We start from the raw sequence: 19,146 nt of genomic DNA, 5'->3' as shown, positions 1-19,146 counted from the left end.
AACTCTTTACCTTTGAGCAAAGCCGTCAGGATGGCTAAATCAATGTCCTGGTGTCCTTCTGATCCCATCCGAAATACTGTAATCTGCAATTTGAGACAAGGTGACCATTAGCAATACATTTTTTTTTCCTCAAGAGAAATTAAATCAATGAGAAGGTATTTGAACACAGATTGTCTTAATATCTATAAGGTAGATTTTTAACCACAGAGAAAGCATATATGGCAAGAATTCAATTAGAGGCCTCTGCAATCCATTAAGAGGGAGATGCCTCAATATCCTCCGAACAGAAACCGATTTAGATAATTCACTGATTATGGTTACAATCTCTGAAACCAGACACAAAGGGAAATGTCCCCTTTTATCATTTCAGCTTTAGAAATAAAAACTTACCAGATTTTCAAAAATGTGTAAGCCATAATTTAAACTGGATTGAGAAATTAAGTGTTTCAAAAGTTAGTACGCCCTTCAGTAAAGGTACCATGTGCATTTGTGCATGTGTTTGTCTGTATGCGTTTGTGTGTTTATGCTTGCGTACAATATAGCCATCACTACATTCTCTCCTAGCAATAGCTACTCAAGGGTTTCAATACTGTGATGCCTCTAGATCCTTCAGTCCTCTCAGCAACCTTAAAGCTTTTTGAGAATGACTTAGCAGTATGCAGGTGGTAAGAATGAAAAAGCAGGCAATAAAATTACATTTTTCTTTTTAATTTTGGTAAGAAAAGTATTCTTTGGGGATGAATGAGGAGGCAGAGAGTACAGAGGTAGCAGTGAAGGATTAAAACATGCTTAATGATAACAAAGATTTTTTTTCAAGTCAGAGGGAAGCTACTTAAGGAAGCCAAAAGATTATTTGAATACCTACATTGATTGAATTACTACTGTATTCAATTGCTTTAGACTTCAAGTTTCTTTATCTGTAAAATGGGGAACTCATAGGGCTTACTTATTTCTAACTACATAGGAAGTAAACTTCATAGGATTGGCTAACACGTAATTCTGGGGAAGATGGTTAAGGACAGGGAAGCCTTGTGTGCTTCAGTCAATGGGTCGCAAAGAGTCAGACATGACTTAGCAATTCAACAATATATAATTCTAAATTTTTTACCACAATGAAGAGCGCAGGTACCTAGACTCACACACTGTTAAACTATCAGTTGTTTAGAAATCCTCTAGCTCACTGCCTGGGGACAGAGTCATTTGTTTATGGTCAGCATCAACTTAGAAGGACAGCTATGCCAGGAAGTCAGTAGCTGTCTCATTTCTATCTTGTGCCTTAAATACTGGGAAGAACTAAGGAAAGGAACAAGATCTTTGAGCACCTGACTCGAATGGGTTAATAGCTGCTTAACGATTCATATCTGTTCAGAGCCTGGGGTGAGTGTAAGGCAGAGATTACAAGTTGAAAAGCCTCATAGGCTTTTGAATTGAAAAATGTAAAAGATATAGAGGGAGCCAGGCAAAATCCACCTAAGTGATGTGTTTGGCCTCCAGGCCACAGCTTGGAGCTGACCTCTGACAGGGTGGAGGCAGTACCTCCGGCTCCAGCAGGTTTGTACTAAAATCTGCTTCTGCATAAGCACAAGTTTGGCCAAAGTGCCATCAAGACATTCTCCCAAACAGCTCTTGATAACCCCAGAAAATCCACTTGGGAGATGAGGGGCAGTTCTCTGGTTTGAACTCAGGAGTGCCTGAATTGGGAAGAAAACTTGAAGTGTGCTTCAAGTTTCTCACTGCAGAGAGAACCAAGATGCAGAAGTGGAATTTTGGCTAGACCTTTAACTTTTAAGCCAGGGCTGGCTAATGTCTGAAAGGTATTATTGTGTCCTGAGCTGGTAGCAAATTGCAGACTATCAGAATAACATCTCTTATTGTTTTAGAAGAATTCAGAAATTAGGCATCAAATCGAGCTCCTTAAACATCTCACCTACTTGTTCTGCAGATGCCTAAATTCCACCGACTAATTAGAGATCCCACTTCAGATGCAAATTCTTCTAGGGCAGCAAATAGCTAAATTAAATTTATTCTGAAATAACAGATTACCAGGCTTTCTTTGAAACAGCTTTGAGGAGGGGAAAGGAAGGTTTACAGTATGGAGTACACCTAAAGGATTTCGGGGTGGGGGTGGTGGAGACACAGACATTTGTGCTATTGTTTATCAAGGAACCTGAGGTGGCATTGTGCTCTGGGGCATCACAGATTTTCTGGAAAGCTGGTGTGGAGGGAATAGCTGTCCACCTGTCCATGCCCCCATCCTGGTATGCTTAGACTGAAGAATCTAAGGACCCCAGAAAGAGTCTGAGCAGAGGGAGACTGAAGGATCCAGAGATGAAATTTATTTCATAATTTTTCCTTGAGTTGACCTGATATATTATACCTCCACTCCTCTAAATCTTTAAATTTAAAATTGAAGTTAAAATATTTAAACTATCACTCAACTTATACATCTTTCACAGAAAAAAAGACGAGTCAAACAAGAAAGCCAGAGTCATCTTCACCCACCACCCTTGGTGGTGGCAAAGATGCAGAAAATCAGATATTCTTAAGTATTCCTGGTGGAGATGTGAATTGAAATAGTAGTTTTGGCATATTATAGGTTGATATAAAGTTTCTTGGTTTTAATGTATTATTCAGTTCAGTTCAGTAACTCAGTCATGACTGACTCTTTGCAACCCATGGACTGCAGCACGCCAGGCCTCCCTGTCCATCACCAACTCCTGGAGTTCACCCAAACTCGTGTCCATTGAGTCGATGATGCCATCCAACCATTCTGTCCTCTGTCATCCCCTTCTCCTCCTGCCCTCAATCTTTCCCAGCATCAGGGTCTTTTCCAATGAGTCAGTTCTTTGCATCAGGTGGCCAAAGTATTGGAGCTTCAGCATCAGTCCTTCCAATGAATACCCAGAACTCATCTCCTTTAGGATGGACTGGTTGGATCTCCTTGCAGTCCAAGGGACTCTCAAGAGCCTTCTCCAACACCGCAGTTCAAAAGCATCAGTTCTTTGGTGCTCAGCTTTCTTTATAGTCCAACTCTCACATCCATACATGTCTACTGGAAAAACCATAGCCTTGACTAGATGCACATTTGTTGGCAAAGTAATGTTTCTGCTTTTTAATATGCTATCTAGGTTGGTCATAACTTTCCTTCCAAGGAGTAAGTGTCTTTTAGTTTCATGGCTGCAATCACCATCTGCAATGATTTTGGAGCCCCTCAGAATAACATCAGCCACTGTTTCCCCATCTGTGTCCCATGAAGTGATGGGACCGGATGTCATGATCTTAGTCTTCTGAATGTTGAGCTTTAGGCCAACTTTTTGTCTCTCCTCTTTCACTTTCATCAAGAGGCTCTTTAGTTCTTCCCTTTCTGCCATAAAGGTGGAGTTATCTGCATATCTGAGATTATTAATTATTTCTCCCAGTAATCTTGATTTCAGCTTGTGCTTCATCCAACCCAGGATTTCTCATGGTATACTCTGCATATAAGTTAAATAAGCAGGGTGACAATATACAGCCTTAACATACTCCTTTTCCTATTTGGAGCCAGTCTGTTGTTCCTGTCCAGTTCTAACTGTTGTTTCCTGATGTGCATACAGGTTTCTCAAGAGGCAGGTCAGGCGGTCTGGTATTCCCATCTTTTCAGAATTTTCCACAGTTTATCGTGATCCACACAGTCAAAGGCTTTGGCATAGCCAATAAAGCAGAAATAGATGTTTTTCTGAACTCCCTTGCTTTTTCGATTGTCCAGCGAATATTGGCAATTTGATCTCTGGTTCCTCTGCCTTTTCTAAAACCAGTTTGAACATCTGGAATTTCACAGTTCACGTATTTCTGAAATAGTAGCATATAATATATTTTGCTAATTGTTGTTAAATAAGTAATAAAAAACAATTAATTAATGTATTATTATTTAACAACAATTAGCAAAATATTATTTGCTATTATTTTATTTAGAATCTTTGTAATTATGTTAGTAAGTGAGGTTGGTATATGTCACCATTCCTCTTGGTTTTTGTATAAGGGTTATGGTATATTTTCGGTATGAATTGGGAAGCTTTTTAAATTTACCTATGCCCCAGAACAATAAGTGTAATGAGGGAATTCTACAGGCAGATTTAGAAGAATGTTTATAAGCTATCTAGCACTGAAGCATTTTTAGGGATAGATCACTGATCTTCTTTGTAAAATTTCAACAGCTATTAATCAGTTTAGATTTTCTGCCTCTCCTAGGCTCAGTTTTATATATTTTCTGATGTAGTCAAAGATTTCATCTAGATTTTCAAGTTTGTTGGTATACAATTATACACGTAATTCTCTTATTTAAAAATCTCCTTTATATGTATAAATCTATGGACGTTTTTTCATTCCTCTTTCATTTGATCAAAATCACTGTCATTTTAAAGAATCAGATTTTCATTTTATTGATCAATAGTATTACTTAAAATTTGAAGTTACTATTCTTTGCTCATTATTTCTTCTGCTTTTGCTTCCTTAGCTGTTCTTTTCCTAGAAGTTGACTTCCTGGTCAATTTGTTTTCATTGTTCCTAACAAATCCATTTATATGTTTATGTATCTCACATGTTTTTATATGCCTTATGCAATTTTCATTACTTTAAACTATATGCAATTTATTTTCTCTTAAAATTGTTTTAATACTAGAGAGTATATGTACATATATATTTATAACATTTTCTAAACGTATTATTTTGTTCGAAAAAAGTGTTTACTCCCTACTTGCTGGGTACAAGTTCAATATTATATATAGATTACATACTACTTTTTATTCAAATATCTACATATTTACTTGTTTCTTCTTTCTGATTACTCATGTTAAAATCTCCTATTAGGTCACAGTTATTCCTTGAAAGTAAGCATTATTTCCTTTGTATGTTTTGAAACTTTTTATAAATACATACATATTGATAAAAAAATTTGTGACAATCTGTTCTTGGTAGATTGAACTTTTAATCAGCATATAATGTCTCCTTTTCCTATTTAATGCTGTTTCTTTGTATTGTATTTTGTTTTACACTAATATTGTAGTTGTCACACATACACTTATAGGAGATCAGGATGTGTCCGGTATATTATTCCATCTGATTGTCACTTTTCTGTGGTCATTTTGTTTTAGGTGTGTATCTTGTAAACAGCAAGGCTAGGTATCTTTTCTAAAACTCAAATAGAACCTCTCTCTCAAAGGCAGAAATGAATTCAGCTACATTTAATTACTATTTTTGTGTGTGTTTTCTTTCGTCATATTTTTGTTTTCCATTGTCGAGAATTTTTTTATCATTTCCCTTCTGCACCTTCCTTTTCCTTTGACAGTATCATATATTTGCATATATAATACATACACATGGCAAAACCAATTCCAACAGTATAGAAAAATATTTGGTGAAAATTAACTGTATCATTTCTATTGTCAGTTTTCCAGCACCCCTTTAGAAAGGTAGCCAGCATTATTAGTTGTAGAGATGCTCTATACACATATATAGAGAAGTACACGTGTCTCCCTTTCACATAAGTGGTGGCAAGTTGTACATGCTGCTTTATACTTCACTTTTTTTTCCACTTGACAATCTATTCTGGAGACCATTCCATTCAGCCACAAAGAGATGTGTACCATTATCTGTTCAGTGTTTAATGTTTCATTATATGCATGGACTTCTATTAACGAATATATGGGTTGTTCCCAATCTTTTGTCAACATTAGCACCACTACAGGGGATACCCTTGTATGCACATGGCTGAATATATCTATAGGATGAAATTTGTAGGTATGGAACTTCTTGGCCTAGTTAATCTGAGAGGAGCTCTTTAATTCATTATTCTGATTCTAATCCCAGGACTCTCCTGCTATCTTTATTTTGATCCTTTATGATAAGTGGAATATCTTAATTATTTAGAAAACTATAGTTTCTATACCTGCTCTTAATAATACAGAAATTACTTAAAATTTCTTATCTCCTAATATGTTACCCTTTTCCACCTTTGTCCATGCTGAGCTCTGATAGGGATGCATTTAAGGAATATATTTTTTGTCATTTTGGTTTTCTTGTCATTTTGAAGGGTAGAAGAGATAGTCATGTGTGTTCATTCTATCAAATCTTGTTAATGCAAATTTTAATAGGAAAAAATTTTAAATTAGGTAGAAGTCATTAATGTAATTATTTTAAAGGCAATTTAGTAAATGAAGCCTGATTTTCTTGTAAGACTGGTATTTTCCACATGCAGCCTAAAATTGAGTTGACATGGTTGGTTATCTTGTCAAAACACTATGAAATATAGAGAAATTAATGCGTTCTTCAAGATTTCAAAACAACAAACATCAAACATTTTTGTTAAAGAAAAACACAACTTTCCCCCGAGTTCAGTTTGACATTTTATGTCTTTAGCTCGCTTGTGGACAGATTGCCTTAGCTTGGGTGGAATTCTGATTCCCACATGAATGCAAGTTCAGTTGTTCAAGATGAGATGATTTCGCTGTTCTCTGCCCTTCATCCTATCTGCCAACCAGCTTCTCTGCTTCAGTTCTTGCTTCATTTTGCACCCCTTTCAAGTCAAGAATTTGTCACTCTCACCCTCTGCATACAAGTGATTCACTGAACACACCTTTGCTGAGCTTCTCTGTGCTAGGCACTGTTTAGGATCTGGGAACAAAGCAGTGAATTTAACTGACAAACAAGTCCTGCCTTCACAGAGTGTAGTCTAGTGAGGAGAGACAGAGGGAAAGTAACTTAACATATGACATGTCAGATTGTGGAAAATGACATACCGCAGTGCTTCTCACCGTTGTCTTTCTCCATCCCCACTATCACAGCATTGTTCAAAGTACCTTAACTACTCCAGTTGTTTCAGTATTGGTCTTTCCATTCTATTCCCCATGCAGCTATTTAAGCAATCTTCCTGATTATATAACCCTTCTTATAAAAATTTTAATGGCTTCAATTATTTATGGTACAAAACTAAAAATTCTTAGCAGGGCATTCAAGGAATACTGGTATTCCATTCCTGGCAATCTCTTTTGTCTTGTCTCTTGCTGACTACGTCTTCACCACCATGCCCTTGCATCCTCTCCCACCACCACAGCCATGACCCAACCCCACACACCTGATGCCCACCTTGTGCTGAAAAACTTAATCCTTTCAGGGGTTTGGATGTTGTTTCTAGCCTCTTAGTCTTTGTTCATTCAGTTCTTTCTTTTTGGAAAGCCCTTCTTCTGCTTAGTGAGCAAACTACAAGAATTTCATTGACATATACTACTGAAGAAGCCTTTCTATAGCATTAGGATTGGAACCCTCACTTCTCTTTGTGTATTTATGATACTCTGTAAGGCTGTCTAGCATACTACCTTAGCCCTTCATTGCCCTTATTTGCACATATGTCTCTTTGTTTTAAAGAGAGATTCATGTGCAGACAAGATTGCTAGTCCCTGCTCAGTAAATATTCGTTAAGCAGATAAATCATCACCAAACAGTTGTGTTCAGGAAACTGGTTTGGAGAAACCAAAAAGTAAAAAGTATCACATTCCACACACAAATGGTAACAGCTAAAGTGAACAGGACTGTTAGGCTACAGATCGAGTATATTTTAAGCATTAAGAGTAAATTTTAACGCAAGAGTCTCCTGGACACTATATTACTGCTAAGCACTTAGTCAAACATTATGTGATAGAAACTAGGCAGACTGAGTTTTAGAAATTATTGAAGCTTTAGTGTTAATATATAAAATATATAATCAATATGTAATAAATAAAAGAGGAGAGTAAAACACTTGGCTTAAAACTCAACATTCAAAACACTAAGATCATGACATCTGGTCCCATCACTTCATGGCAAATAGATGGGGGAAAAAATGGAAATAGTGACAGACTTTATTTTCTTGGGCTCCAAAATCACTGCAGATGGTGACTGTAGCCATGAAATTAAAAGATGCTTGCTCCTTGGAAGAAAACCTATGACAAACCTAGACAGTGTAATAAAACCAAGACATCACTTTACTGACAAATGTCTGTATAGTGAAAGCTATAGTTCTTCCAGTAGTCATGTATGCATATGAGAGTTGGACCATAAATAAGGCTGAGTGCTGAAGAATTGATGTTTTCGAATTTTAGTGCTGGAGAAGACTCTTGAGAGTCCCTTGGATTGCAGGGAGATCAAATCAGTCAATCCTAAAGGAAATCAACCCTGAATATTCACTGGAGGAACTGATGCTGAAGCTGAAGCCCCAATACTTTGGCCATCTGATGCGAAGAGCCGACTCATTGGAAAAGACCCTGATGCTTGGAAAGATTGAATGCAAAAGGAGAAGAGGGCAGGAGAGGATGAGATAGTTAGATAGCACTGCTGACTAAACAGACATGAATTTGAGCAATCTCTGGGAAACAGTGAAGGACAGGGAAGCCTGGTGTGCTGCAGTCCAGGGGGTTGCAGAGTCAGACATGACTTAGTGACTGAACAACAGCAAAAGTATTAATATGACTTTTATGAGATATAGGTGGCACCAATTAACCCAAAAGTATTAACCCATATGTTTCACCACAGTGTTTGAGACTTTGGTGCCTTTTGGATTAAATCATAGTTTAGACAAAGACTTGAAGCAAGAATATATTACAGAAAAATGAAAAAAGACCCAGAAATATAGAAATGATTTGGGATAAGTAATTTTATGTTTGAAGAATGTCTAGTTCATTTTCTGAGCAGCAAACAAGTACAGTTACCACCTAAATAACAAAATAAGAGATTTTGTGGCTGAATTAACCATGGACTTCCCACTTATACAAGCCTGCAGGTATAGTTGAATAAGATAAAGGCACAGAAAAAAAAATACTGAGAAAATTAAACTGACTCCCTTTAATCATAAATTAGCTTAATTTGTGATTTATATTTATGTCACAGTGAGCAATAAATCTGTGAAAGTAGACATGGAGATTGAGGCTGGCTTTTGAAAATGAAAATAACCATGATATCAAACTGAAAGACATCCATAAGCTGCAAAAACACTTTGGCTCAATCTATCAAAAATAGAAAGGAACATTTTCACAATCATTTCATGCTGTGTTAGATATGGAAGAGATGATATCTGAGTTTAACAAATGCTTTGTAACATGTCTGAGAATTTTAGAGAAATACCATAGCTACACAACAGATAATCAGCAAAGTTCATATGATTTTTTTAGGAATTTAGAAAAGTTAAACAATAATAATGTTAACCAATAGATTTAAAGACATCAAACATGCTACATCTGGAAATTCCTTAAAGGACACATCTCTAAAATATTTCTTATTTACTCATTAAATTACTTAATAAAGTCTGCAGATATGTTTCCTGAGGATAGAAGCAGGAAAAGAAGGAAAGAATCAGACTTGTAAGTAATTCAATCATCACAATGCAATGACTTTTAAAAATCATCAGCGTAGCAGAATATTTCCCTGATGAATCATTAATGTTCCAGATAATTCAAAATAATTGAGGGATTAATAGAAAGTGCAAAAATCCACGTTCATCAAGATATAGAATAATACAAACCCCTTGATAAGGATCCTAACAGGAATCCTGGTTGGTAATTAAAGGTCTTTGAGCAGATAGTGGCTTCAGTTTTCACTTTGGCACAATCAAAGGCCACTTAGTATAGGGAAGAGGACAATGCAGCTGGATGACTGGCAAACTATGCACCTAAAGGTTACTCCCATTTGATTTCCAGCATTTCAAAAGTGAACGCCCTTTGCTGACAAAACTCTTAAAGTTAACGTTTTGCCAAAGGTATGGGCTTCTAGTAATGAACATGCTGATTTACATGGAGGAAAGGATAAAAATCAAAGGAAATTCAAACATGCCTAGGTCAAGAGGGAGGGGACATATGTATACTTATGGCTAATTCATTCTGTCATTAGGATGGATTCCCAGAAGTTTGGGGATCTTGTCACTAGAAACGAATCTCATAACTAGAAATGAGTATTTTATTAAAAAAAATGCATACATTACATAAGCAGTTAGTTGTAGTTAAAAGGAAGCTTGTGTTGTCCTTAAATCAGATGTGTTGTAATGGCCTCCAATTCCATTAGTAAAAGTGCTGCAGAGAGGGTAGCAACTCTCATAAAGCCGGCTGCACCAAAATCGTAATGGGAAGAGACACATGTATATGGTGAAAGGGCAGACTTCACACACGGAGGCAGAGCAGCTACAAGCAAGGTCAGAAGTCCCATCTCTATTGGCACCACTACTACCACTGAAAATTTTTGTCATGTCTGACTCTTTGCAATCCCATGGACTATAGCCAGCCAGGCTCCTCTGTCCATAGAATTCTCCAGGCAGGAATACTGTAGTGGGTTGTCATTCCCTTCTCCAGGGGATCTTCCCAACTCATGGATGAAACCCAGGTTTCTGCATTGCAGGCAGATATTTTCCTATCTGTGCCACCAGGGAAGCCTCAGTGGCTCAGTTGGTAAAGAATCCTCCTGCAGTGCAGGAGACCCAGGTTCAGTCCCTGGGTGGGGAAAATCCCCTGGAGAAGGCAATGGCAATCCACTCCAGTATTCTTGCCTGGAGAATCTCATGGACAGAGGAGCCTGGTGGGCTATAGACCATGGGGTTGCAAAGAGTCCGACACGACTTAGCGGCAAAACCACCACCAGCCACCGTAAAGAATTTAAGCTCTTATTTTTTGAAAAAAGGGTCTTGAAATATAGATTGACCTCATCACTTTCTCCCAGTTTAGCTTCTGTTATTTTTATTTTTTAAATTATTTATTCTAATTGGAGGCTAATTACTTTACAATATTGTAGTGGTTTTGCCATACACTGACATGAATCAGCCATGGGTGTACATGTGTTCCCCATTCTGAACCCTCCTCCCACTTTTCTCCCCATCCCATCCCTCAGGGTCATCCCAGTGCACAAGCCCTGAGAACTCTGTCTCATGCATCAAACCTGGACTGGTGATCTGTTTCACATATTGTAATAAACATATATCAATGCTATTCTCTCAAATCATCCCACCCTCACCTTCTCCCACAGAGTCCAAAAGACTGTTCTTTACATCTGTGTCTCTTTTGCTGTCTCACATACAGGGTTATTGTTACCATCTTTCTAAATTCCATATATATGCATTAATATACTGTACTGGTGTTTTTCTTTCTGACTTACTTGCTCTATATATAATAGGCTCCAGTTTCATCCACCTCATTAGGACTGATTCAAATGCATTCTTTTTAATGGCTGAGTAATAATATTCCATTGTATATACGTACCACAGCTTTCTTATCCATTCATCTGCTGATGGACATCTAGGTTGCTTCCATGTCCTGGCTATTGTAAACAGTGCTGTGATGAACATTGGGGTACACCTGTCTCTTTCAATTCTGGTTTCCTCAGTGTGTATGCCCAGCAGTGGGACTGATGGGTCATATGGCAGTTCTATTCCCAATTTTTGAAGGAATCTCCACACTGTTCTCCATAGTGGCTGTACTAGTTTGCATTCCCATCAACAGTGTAAGAGGGTTCCCTTTTCTCCGCACCCTCTCCAGCATTTATTGTTTGTAGACTTTTTGATCGCAGCCATTCTGACCTGTGTGAGATGGTACCTCATTGTGGTTTTGATTTGCATTTCTCTAATAATGAGTGATGTTGAGCATCTTTTCATGTGTTTGTTAGCCATCTGTATGTCTTCTTTGGAGAAATGTCTGTTTAGTTCATTGGCCCATTTTTTGATTGGGTCGTTTATTTTTCTGGAGTTGAGCTGCAGGAGCTGCTTGTATATTTTTGACATTAATTCTTTTGTCAGTTTCTTCATTTGCTATTATTTTCTCCCATTCTGAAGGCTTTCTTTTCACCTTGCTTATAGTTTCCTTCATTGTGCAAAAGCTTTTAAGTTTAATTAGGTCCCATTTGTTTATATTTGCTTTTATTTCCATTACTCTGGGAGGTGGGTCATAGAGAATCTGGCTGTGATTTATGTCATAGAGTGTTTTGTCTATGTTTCCCATATTTATAATTTATTCTTTTGATGCTGTACAGGTCCCAAGGCAGTGCTGTCTCAAATAAGTAGGTGGTGCAAGTGAAATCATTTGGTGAACATAAGCTTTGGATACTGTTGTTTTGTTTTATCTTTTCTTGGTTTGTTTTAGCATGTAAGTCATGTCACAATATGGTAATTGTTGAATACTGGTCATGAACCCAATCAAGTCTCCTCAGGTACATGTCTGGAATCTCCGTCATAGTCTAAAGAGCACATTGTGATTCTAAGCTGACACACAGGGAGGACACGAAAAAGTGACCAGCTGATTTTATGATGAGGGAAAAAACAGGAACAGGCTAAATGCTTCATCTACTAATTTTCTGGGGGAAATTTCAGTGGGGCTGTCTACAGGACTGGAAAGCAAAAAACTGAAAGTCACTCAGTAGTGTCCAACTCTTTGTGACACCATGGACTATAGCCCACCAGGCTCTTCTGTCCATGGAATTCTCCAGGCAAGAATATTGGAGTGGGTAGCCATTTCCTTCTCCAGGGGATCTTCCCAAGTCAGGGATCAAACCCAAGTCTCTTGCAACACAGACAAATTATTTACCATCTGAGCCAGCAGGGAAGAACAGGGCTGAAACTAGATGACAGCCTGTTACCTACTATCTCCTGCTTTTGGTTCTCTTACCGACAGTTGATGCTATCTCTTTCACAAAGATACCCCATGAAGAGATACCCCACGTCCAAGGTAAGAGAAACCCAAGTAAGACGGTAGGTGTTGCGAGAGGGCATCAGAGGGCAGACACACTGAAACCATAATCACAGAAAACTAGTCAATCTGATCACATGGACTACAGCCTTGTCTAACTCAATGAAACTAAGCCATGCCATGTGGGGCCACCCAGGACGGGCAGGTCACGGTGGAGAGGTCTGACAGAATTTGGTCCACTGGAGAAGGGAATGGCAAACCACTTCAGTATTCTGCCTTGAGAACCCCATGAACAGTATGAAAAGGCAAAATGATAGGATACTGAAAGAGGAACTCCCCAGGTCAGTAAGTGCCCAATATGCTACTGGAGATCAGTAGAGAAATAACTCCGGAAAGAATGAAGGGATGGAGCCAAAGCAAAAACATTACCCATTTGTGGATGTGACTGGTGATAGAAGCAAGGTCCAATGCTGTAAAGAGCAATATTGCATAGGAACCTAGAATGTTAGGTCCATGAATCAAGGCAAATTGGAAGTGGTCAAATAGGAGATGGCAAGAGTGAATGTCGACATTCTAGGAATCAGCAAACTAAAATGGACTGGAATGGGTGAATTTAACTCAGATGACCATTGTATCTACTACTGTGGGCAGGAACCCCTTAGAAGAAATGGAGTAGCCATCATGGTCAACAAAAGAGTCCGAAATGCAGTACTTGGATGCAATCTCAAAAACGACAGAATGATCTCTGTTCATTTCCAAGGCAAACCATTCAATATCACAGTAATCCAAGCCTATTCCCCAACCAGTAACTCTGAAAAAGCTGAAGCTGAATGGTTTTATGAAGACCTACAAGACCTTTTAGAACTAACACCCTAAAAAGATGTCCTTTTCATTATAGGGGACTGAATGCAAAAGTAGAAAGTCAAGAAACACCTGGGGTAACAGGCAAATTTGGCCTTGGAATATGGAATGAAGCAGGGCAAAGGCTAATAGAGTTTTGCCAAGAGAATGCACTGGTCATAGCAAATACCCTCTTTCAACAACACAAGAGGAGACTCTACACATGGACATCACCAGATGGTCAACACCGAAATTTGATTATATCCTTGCAGTCAAAGATGGAGAAGCTCTATATAGTCAGCAAAAACAAGACCGGGAGCTGACTGTGGCTCAGATCATGAACTCTTTATTGCCAAATTCAGACTTAGATTGAAGAAAGTAGGGAAAACCACTCGACCATTCAGGTATGACCTAAATAAAAACCCTTATGATTATACAGTGGAAGTGAAAAATAGATTTAAGGGACTAGATCTGATAGACAGAGTGCCTGATGAACTATGGAATGAGGTTCGTGACATTGTACAGGAGACAGGGATCGAGACCATCCCCATGGAAAAGAAATGCAAAAAAGCAAAATGGCTGTCTGGGAGGCCTTACAAATAGCTGTGAAAAGAAGAGAGGCGAAAAGCAAAGGAGAAAAGGAAAGATATAAGCATCTGAATGCAGAGTGCCAAAGAATAGCAAGGAGAGATAAGAAAGCCTTCCTCAGTGATCAATGCAAAGAAATAGAGGAAAAGAACAGAATGGGAAAGACTAGAGATCTCTTCAAGAAAATTAGAGATACCAAGGGAACATTTCATGCAAAGATGGGCTTGATAAAGGACAGAAATGGTATGGACCTAACAGAAGCAGAAGATATTAAGAAGAGGTGGCAAGAATACACAGAAGAACTATATAAAAAAGATCTTCATGACCAAGATAATCACGATGGTGTGATCACTCACCTAGAGCCAGACATCCTGGAATGTGAAGTCAAGTGGGCCTTAGGAAGCATCACTATGAACAAAGCTAGTGGAGGTGATGGAATTCCAGTTGAGCTATTTCAAATCCTGAAAGAGGATGCTATGAAAGTGCTGTATTCAATATGCCAGCAAATTTGGAAAACAGCCATGGCCACAGGACTGGAAAAGGTCTGTTTTCATTCCAATCCCAAAGCAAGGCAATACCAAAGAATGCTCAAACTACTGCACAATTGCACTCATCTCATACACTAGTAAAGTTATGCTCAAAATTCTCCAAGACAGGCTTCAGCAATATGTGAACTGTGAACTTCCAGATGTTCAAGCTGGTTTTAGAAAAGGCAGAGGAACCAGAGTTCAAATTGCTAACATCCGCTGGATCATCGAAAAAGCAAGAGTTCCAGAAAAACATCTATTTCTGCTTTATTGACTATGCCAAAGCCTTTGACTGTGTGGATCACAATAAACTGTGGAAAATTCTGAAAGAGATGGGAACACCAGATCACCTGACCTGCCTCTTGAGAAACCTATATGCAGGTCAGGAAGCAACAGTTAGAACTGGACAGGAACAACAGACTGGTTCCAAATAGGAAAAGCAGTATGTCAAGGCTGTATATTGTCACCCTGCTTATTTAACTTATATGTAGAGTATATCATGAGAAATGCTGGGCTGGAAGAAGCACAAGCTGGAATCAAGATTACCAGGAGAAATATCAATAACCTCAGATATGCAGATGACACCATGCTTATGGCAGAAAGTGAAGAGGAACTAAAAACCGTCTTGATGAAAGTGAAAGAGGAGAGGGAAAATGTTGGCTTGAAGCTCAACATTCAGAAAACGAAGATCATGGCATCTGGTCCCATCACTTCATGGCAAATAGATGGGGAAACAGTGGAAACAGTGTCAGACTTTATGTTTTTGGCTCCAAAATCACTGCAGATGGTGACTGCAGCCATGGACACTTACTCCTTGGAAGGAAAGCTATGACCAACCTAGATAGCATATTCAAAAGCAGAGACATTACTTTGCCAACAAAGGTCCGTCTAGTCAAGGCTATGGTTTTTCTAGTGGTCATGTATGGATGTGAGAGTTGGGCTGTGAAGAAAGCTGAGCGCTGAAGAAGACTCTTGAGAGTCCCTTGGACTGCAAGGAGATCCAACCAGTCCATCATAAAGATCAGTCCTGGGTGTTCATTGGAAGGACTGATGCTAAAGCTGAAACTCCAGTACATTGGCCACCTCATGTGAAGAGCTGACTCTGCTACCCATGAGAAAAGCAAATTAAGCCCTTCCATTTTCCTTTGCTGGACAGTTGTCACAGCCCTTTTAGAAGCATCATAACAACCACCCTGCAAAGGCCTGAAGGTGAGTGGTAGAGTCCAGACCAACATTCAGATGGGTTTCTGCTTCTATAAAATAAGGAGCTTGGAGACAGTGGCTACTGTAACAGCACCTCCATGATGGTCTCCTTCTCTCCTGCTTCCCAGTATTCATGCCTTTGGGTAACTCCTCCCCATGTGGGCTGGACTGAGTGACTCTTAAAGACTAGACCATGGCAGAAGTGATGGGATATAACTGTTGAGATGGGGTTCTAGAAAGACTGTGCCTTCTGTCTTAGGAACGCTTTGTCACCCTCTCTCCTTCTTGGCTATTTCCACTCTGGGGAAAGAAAGTGAGTCTTTTGGTGAAGAACTGATGTCTCTGGTCAAGAGCCAGAGAGGATGTGAGGCTTGGCAGTATCCAAGTGAGACAGATCGGAGGCAGATCTCCCCCAGATGAGCCTGACATGACTGCACCTGCTGTCCACATGACTGTGGGACCCTGTCATGTGGGTACCCTGAGCCAGAGGCACCAGCCAGAGGCATTCTTCCAGGCTGCTCTGGGATTCCCAACCCACAGAAACTGAGATAATCAACATCTGTGGTTTTCAGTCACTGGGTCTTGTGGTAATATGTTACACAGCTACATATATAACTAATATAATTGCCTTTTGTCTTTATAAACTGTGCTTTATCTTATTGTTTGTAAAACTAAGATTTGCTTATTATTAAAGTGGTGTTGGAGAGGACTCTTGAGAGTCCCTTGGACTGCAAGGAGATCCAACCAGTCCATCCTAAAGGAGATCATCCTGGGTGTTCATTGGAAGGACTGATGCTGAAGCTGAAACTCCAATACTTTGGCCACCTCATGCGAAGAGTTGACTCACTGGCAAAGACCCTGATTCTGGGAGGGATTGGGGGCCGGAGGAGAAGGGGACGACAGAGGATGAGATGGCTGGGTGGCATCAGCGACTCGATAGACATGAGTTTGGGTGAACTCTGGGAGTTGGTGATGGACAGGGAGGCCTGGCGTGCTGTAATTCATGGGGTCGCAAAGAGTCGGACACGACTGAGTGACTGAACTGAACTGAACTTTCATAAATTACATTGCTAGGTGATCTACCTTACTGGATACCAGTGTGACATCTGCCAGTGGTCCAGCAATATTTCTAGAAATTTCTTTTTAAGCTTCATGGTCTTCGCTGGTAGAATCAAGAATATTTGTCATCTATCATCTTGTCAACCAACCAGATGGGTGAAATTCAATTTTACTGAAAGCAATATTTTCCATCTCAGGAAGGACACTATTGTGTTCACATGTATTATCTTCTGTACTTTTATAAAATAAGTAGATATCACTCAGGAGAATATGCAGGACAACAGATGGTTCTTATAGATCAACACCGTATGGGCTTTTTATTAGGGTGTAATAAATTTTAGTGTGGGTTTTTTGGGGTTCAGTTCAGTTCATTTGCTCAGTTGTGTCCGACTCTTTGTGACCCCATGGGCTGCAGCACTTCAGGCCTCCCTGTCCATCAACAACTCTTGGAGTTTACCCCAAACTCATGTCCATTGAGTCGGTGATGCCATCTAACCACCTCATCCTCTGTTGTCCCCTTCTCCTCCTGCCCTCATTCTTTCCTAGCATCAGGGTCTTTTCGAATGAGTCAGCCCTTCGCATCAGGTGGCCAAAGTATTGGAGTTTCAGCTTCAACATCAGTCCTTCCAATGAACACCCAGGACTGATCTCCTTTAGGATGGACTGGCTGGATCTCCTTGCAGTCCAAGGGACTCTCAAGAGTCTTCTCCAACACCACAGTTCAAAAGCATCAGTTCTTCAGTGCTCAGCTTTCTTTATAGTCCAACTCGCACATCCATACATGACTACTAGAAAAACCATAGCCTTGACTAGATGGAAGTTTGTTGACAAGTTAATGTCTCTGCTTTTTAATATGCTGTCTAGGTTGGTCATAACTTTCCTTCCAAGGAGTAAGCGTCTTCTAATTTCATGGCTGCAGTCATCATCTGCAGTGATTTTGCAGCCCCCCAAAATAAAGTCAGCCACTGTTTCCACTGTTTCCCCATCTATTTGCCATGAAGCGATGGGACCAGATGCCATGATCTTAGTTTTCTGAATGTTGAGGTTTAAGCCAACATTTTCACTCTCCTCTTTCATTTTCATCAAGAGGTCCTTTAGTTCTTCACTTTCTGCCATAAGGTAGTTTTATCTTATTTTCTTCACCATCACAGAATGAAACCGCATCTTTTTCTTTTTTTCCTTTTTTTTAAATTAAAGGATACTTACTTTACAGAATTTTGTTGTTTTCTGTCAAACCTCAACATGAATTAGCCATAGGTATACACATATCCCTCTCCCTCCTGAACCTCTCTTCCATCTCCCTTTCCATCCTATCCCTCTAGGTTGATATGGAGCCCCTGTCTGAGTTTCCTGAACCATACAGTGAATTCTTGTTTGCTATCTATTTTACATATGGTAATGTAATTTTCCATGTTACTCTTTCCATACATCTCACCCTCTCTTCCCCTCTCCCCATGTCCATAAGTCTATTCTCTATGTTTGTTTCTCCATTGCTGCCCTGTAAATAAATTCTTCGGTACCATTTTTCTAGATTCCATATATGTACTCTAGAATATGATATTTATCTTTGTCTTTCTGACTCACTTCACTCTGTATAATAGGTTCTAGGCTCAGCCACCTCATTAGAACAGACTCAAATATGTTCATTTTTATGGCTGAGTAATATTCCATTGTGTATATGTACCACAACTTCTTTATCCATTCACCTGCCAATGGACATATAGGTTACTTCCATGTTATAGCTATTGTAAATAGTGCTGCACTGAACAACGGGATACATGTGTCTTTTTCAGTTTTGGTTTCCTCATGGTATAGGCCTAGGAGTGGGATTGCTGGGTCATATGGGGCTGGAAGAAGCCCAAGCTGGAATTGAGATTGCTGGGAGAAATATCAATAACTTCAGATATGCAGATGACACCACGCTTATGGCAGAAAGTGAAGAGGAGCTAAAGTGCCTCTTGATGAAAGTGAAAGAGGAGAGTGAAAAGGTTGGCTTAAAGCTCAACATTCAGAAAATGAAGATCATGGCATCTGGTCCCATCACTTCATGGGAAGTAGATGGGGAAACAGTGGAAGCAGTGTCAGACTTTATTTCTGGGGGCTCCCAAATCACTGCAGATGGTGATTGCAGCCATGAAATTAAAAGACGCTTACTCCTTGGAAGGAAAGTTATGATGAACCTAGATAGCATATTGAAAAGCAGAGACATTACTTTGCCAGCAAAAGTCCATCTAATCAAGGCTATGGTTTTTCCAGTGGTCATG

The 19,146-nt window shown here is 39.4% G+C and overlaps 1 protein-coding gene across 10 annotated transcripts in view; it reads right to left on the bottom strand.

Moving 5' to 3' along the window:
• Positions 1-19,146, bottom strand: part of TRPM3 (transient receptor potential cation channel subfamily M member 3) — a 599,217-nt gene that overhangs the window by 137,013 nt on the left and 443,058 nt on the right. For all 10 annotated transcript variants that reach the window (XM_042243350.1, XM_042243355.1, XM_042243351.1 and 7 more), the window contains one exon: positions 11-83. In XM_042243350.1, the coding sequence (XP_042099284.1) occupies positions 11-83 (73 nt within the window). The remainder of the gene's footprint in view (positions 1-10; positions 84-19,146) is intronic.

This window comes from Ovis aries, chromosome 2 (assembly GCF_016772045.2).
Source record: "Ovis aries strain OAR_USU_Benz2616 breed Rambouillet chromosome 2, ARS-UI_Ramb_v3.0, whole genome shotgun sequence".
In the NCBI taxonomy this organism is placed as follows: domain Eukaryota; kingdom Metazoa; phylum Chordata; class Mammalia; order Artiodactyla; family Bovidae; genus Ovis; species Ovis aries.
This window is presented reverse-complemented; position numbering and strand designations above follow the sequence as displayed.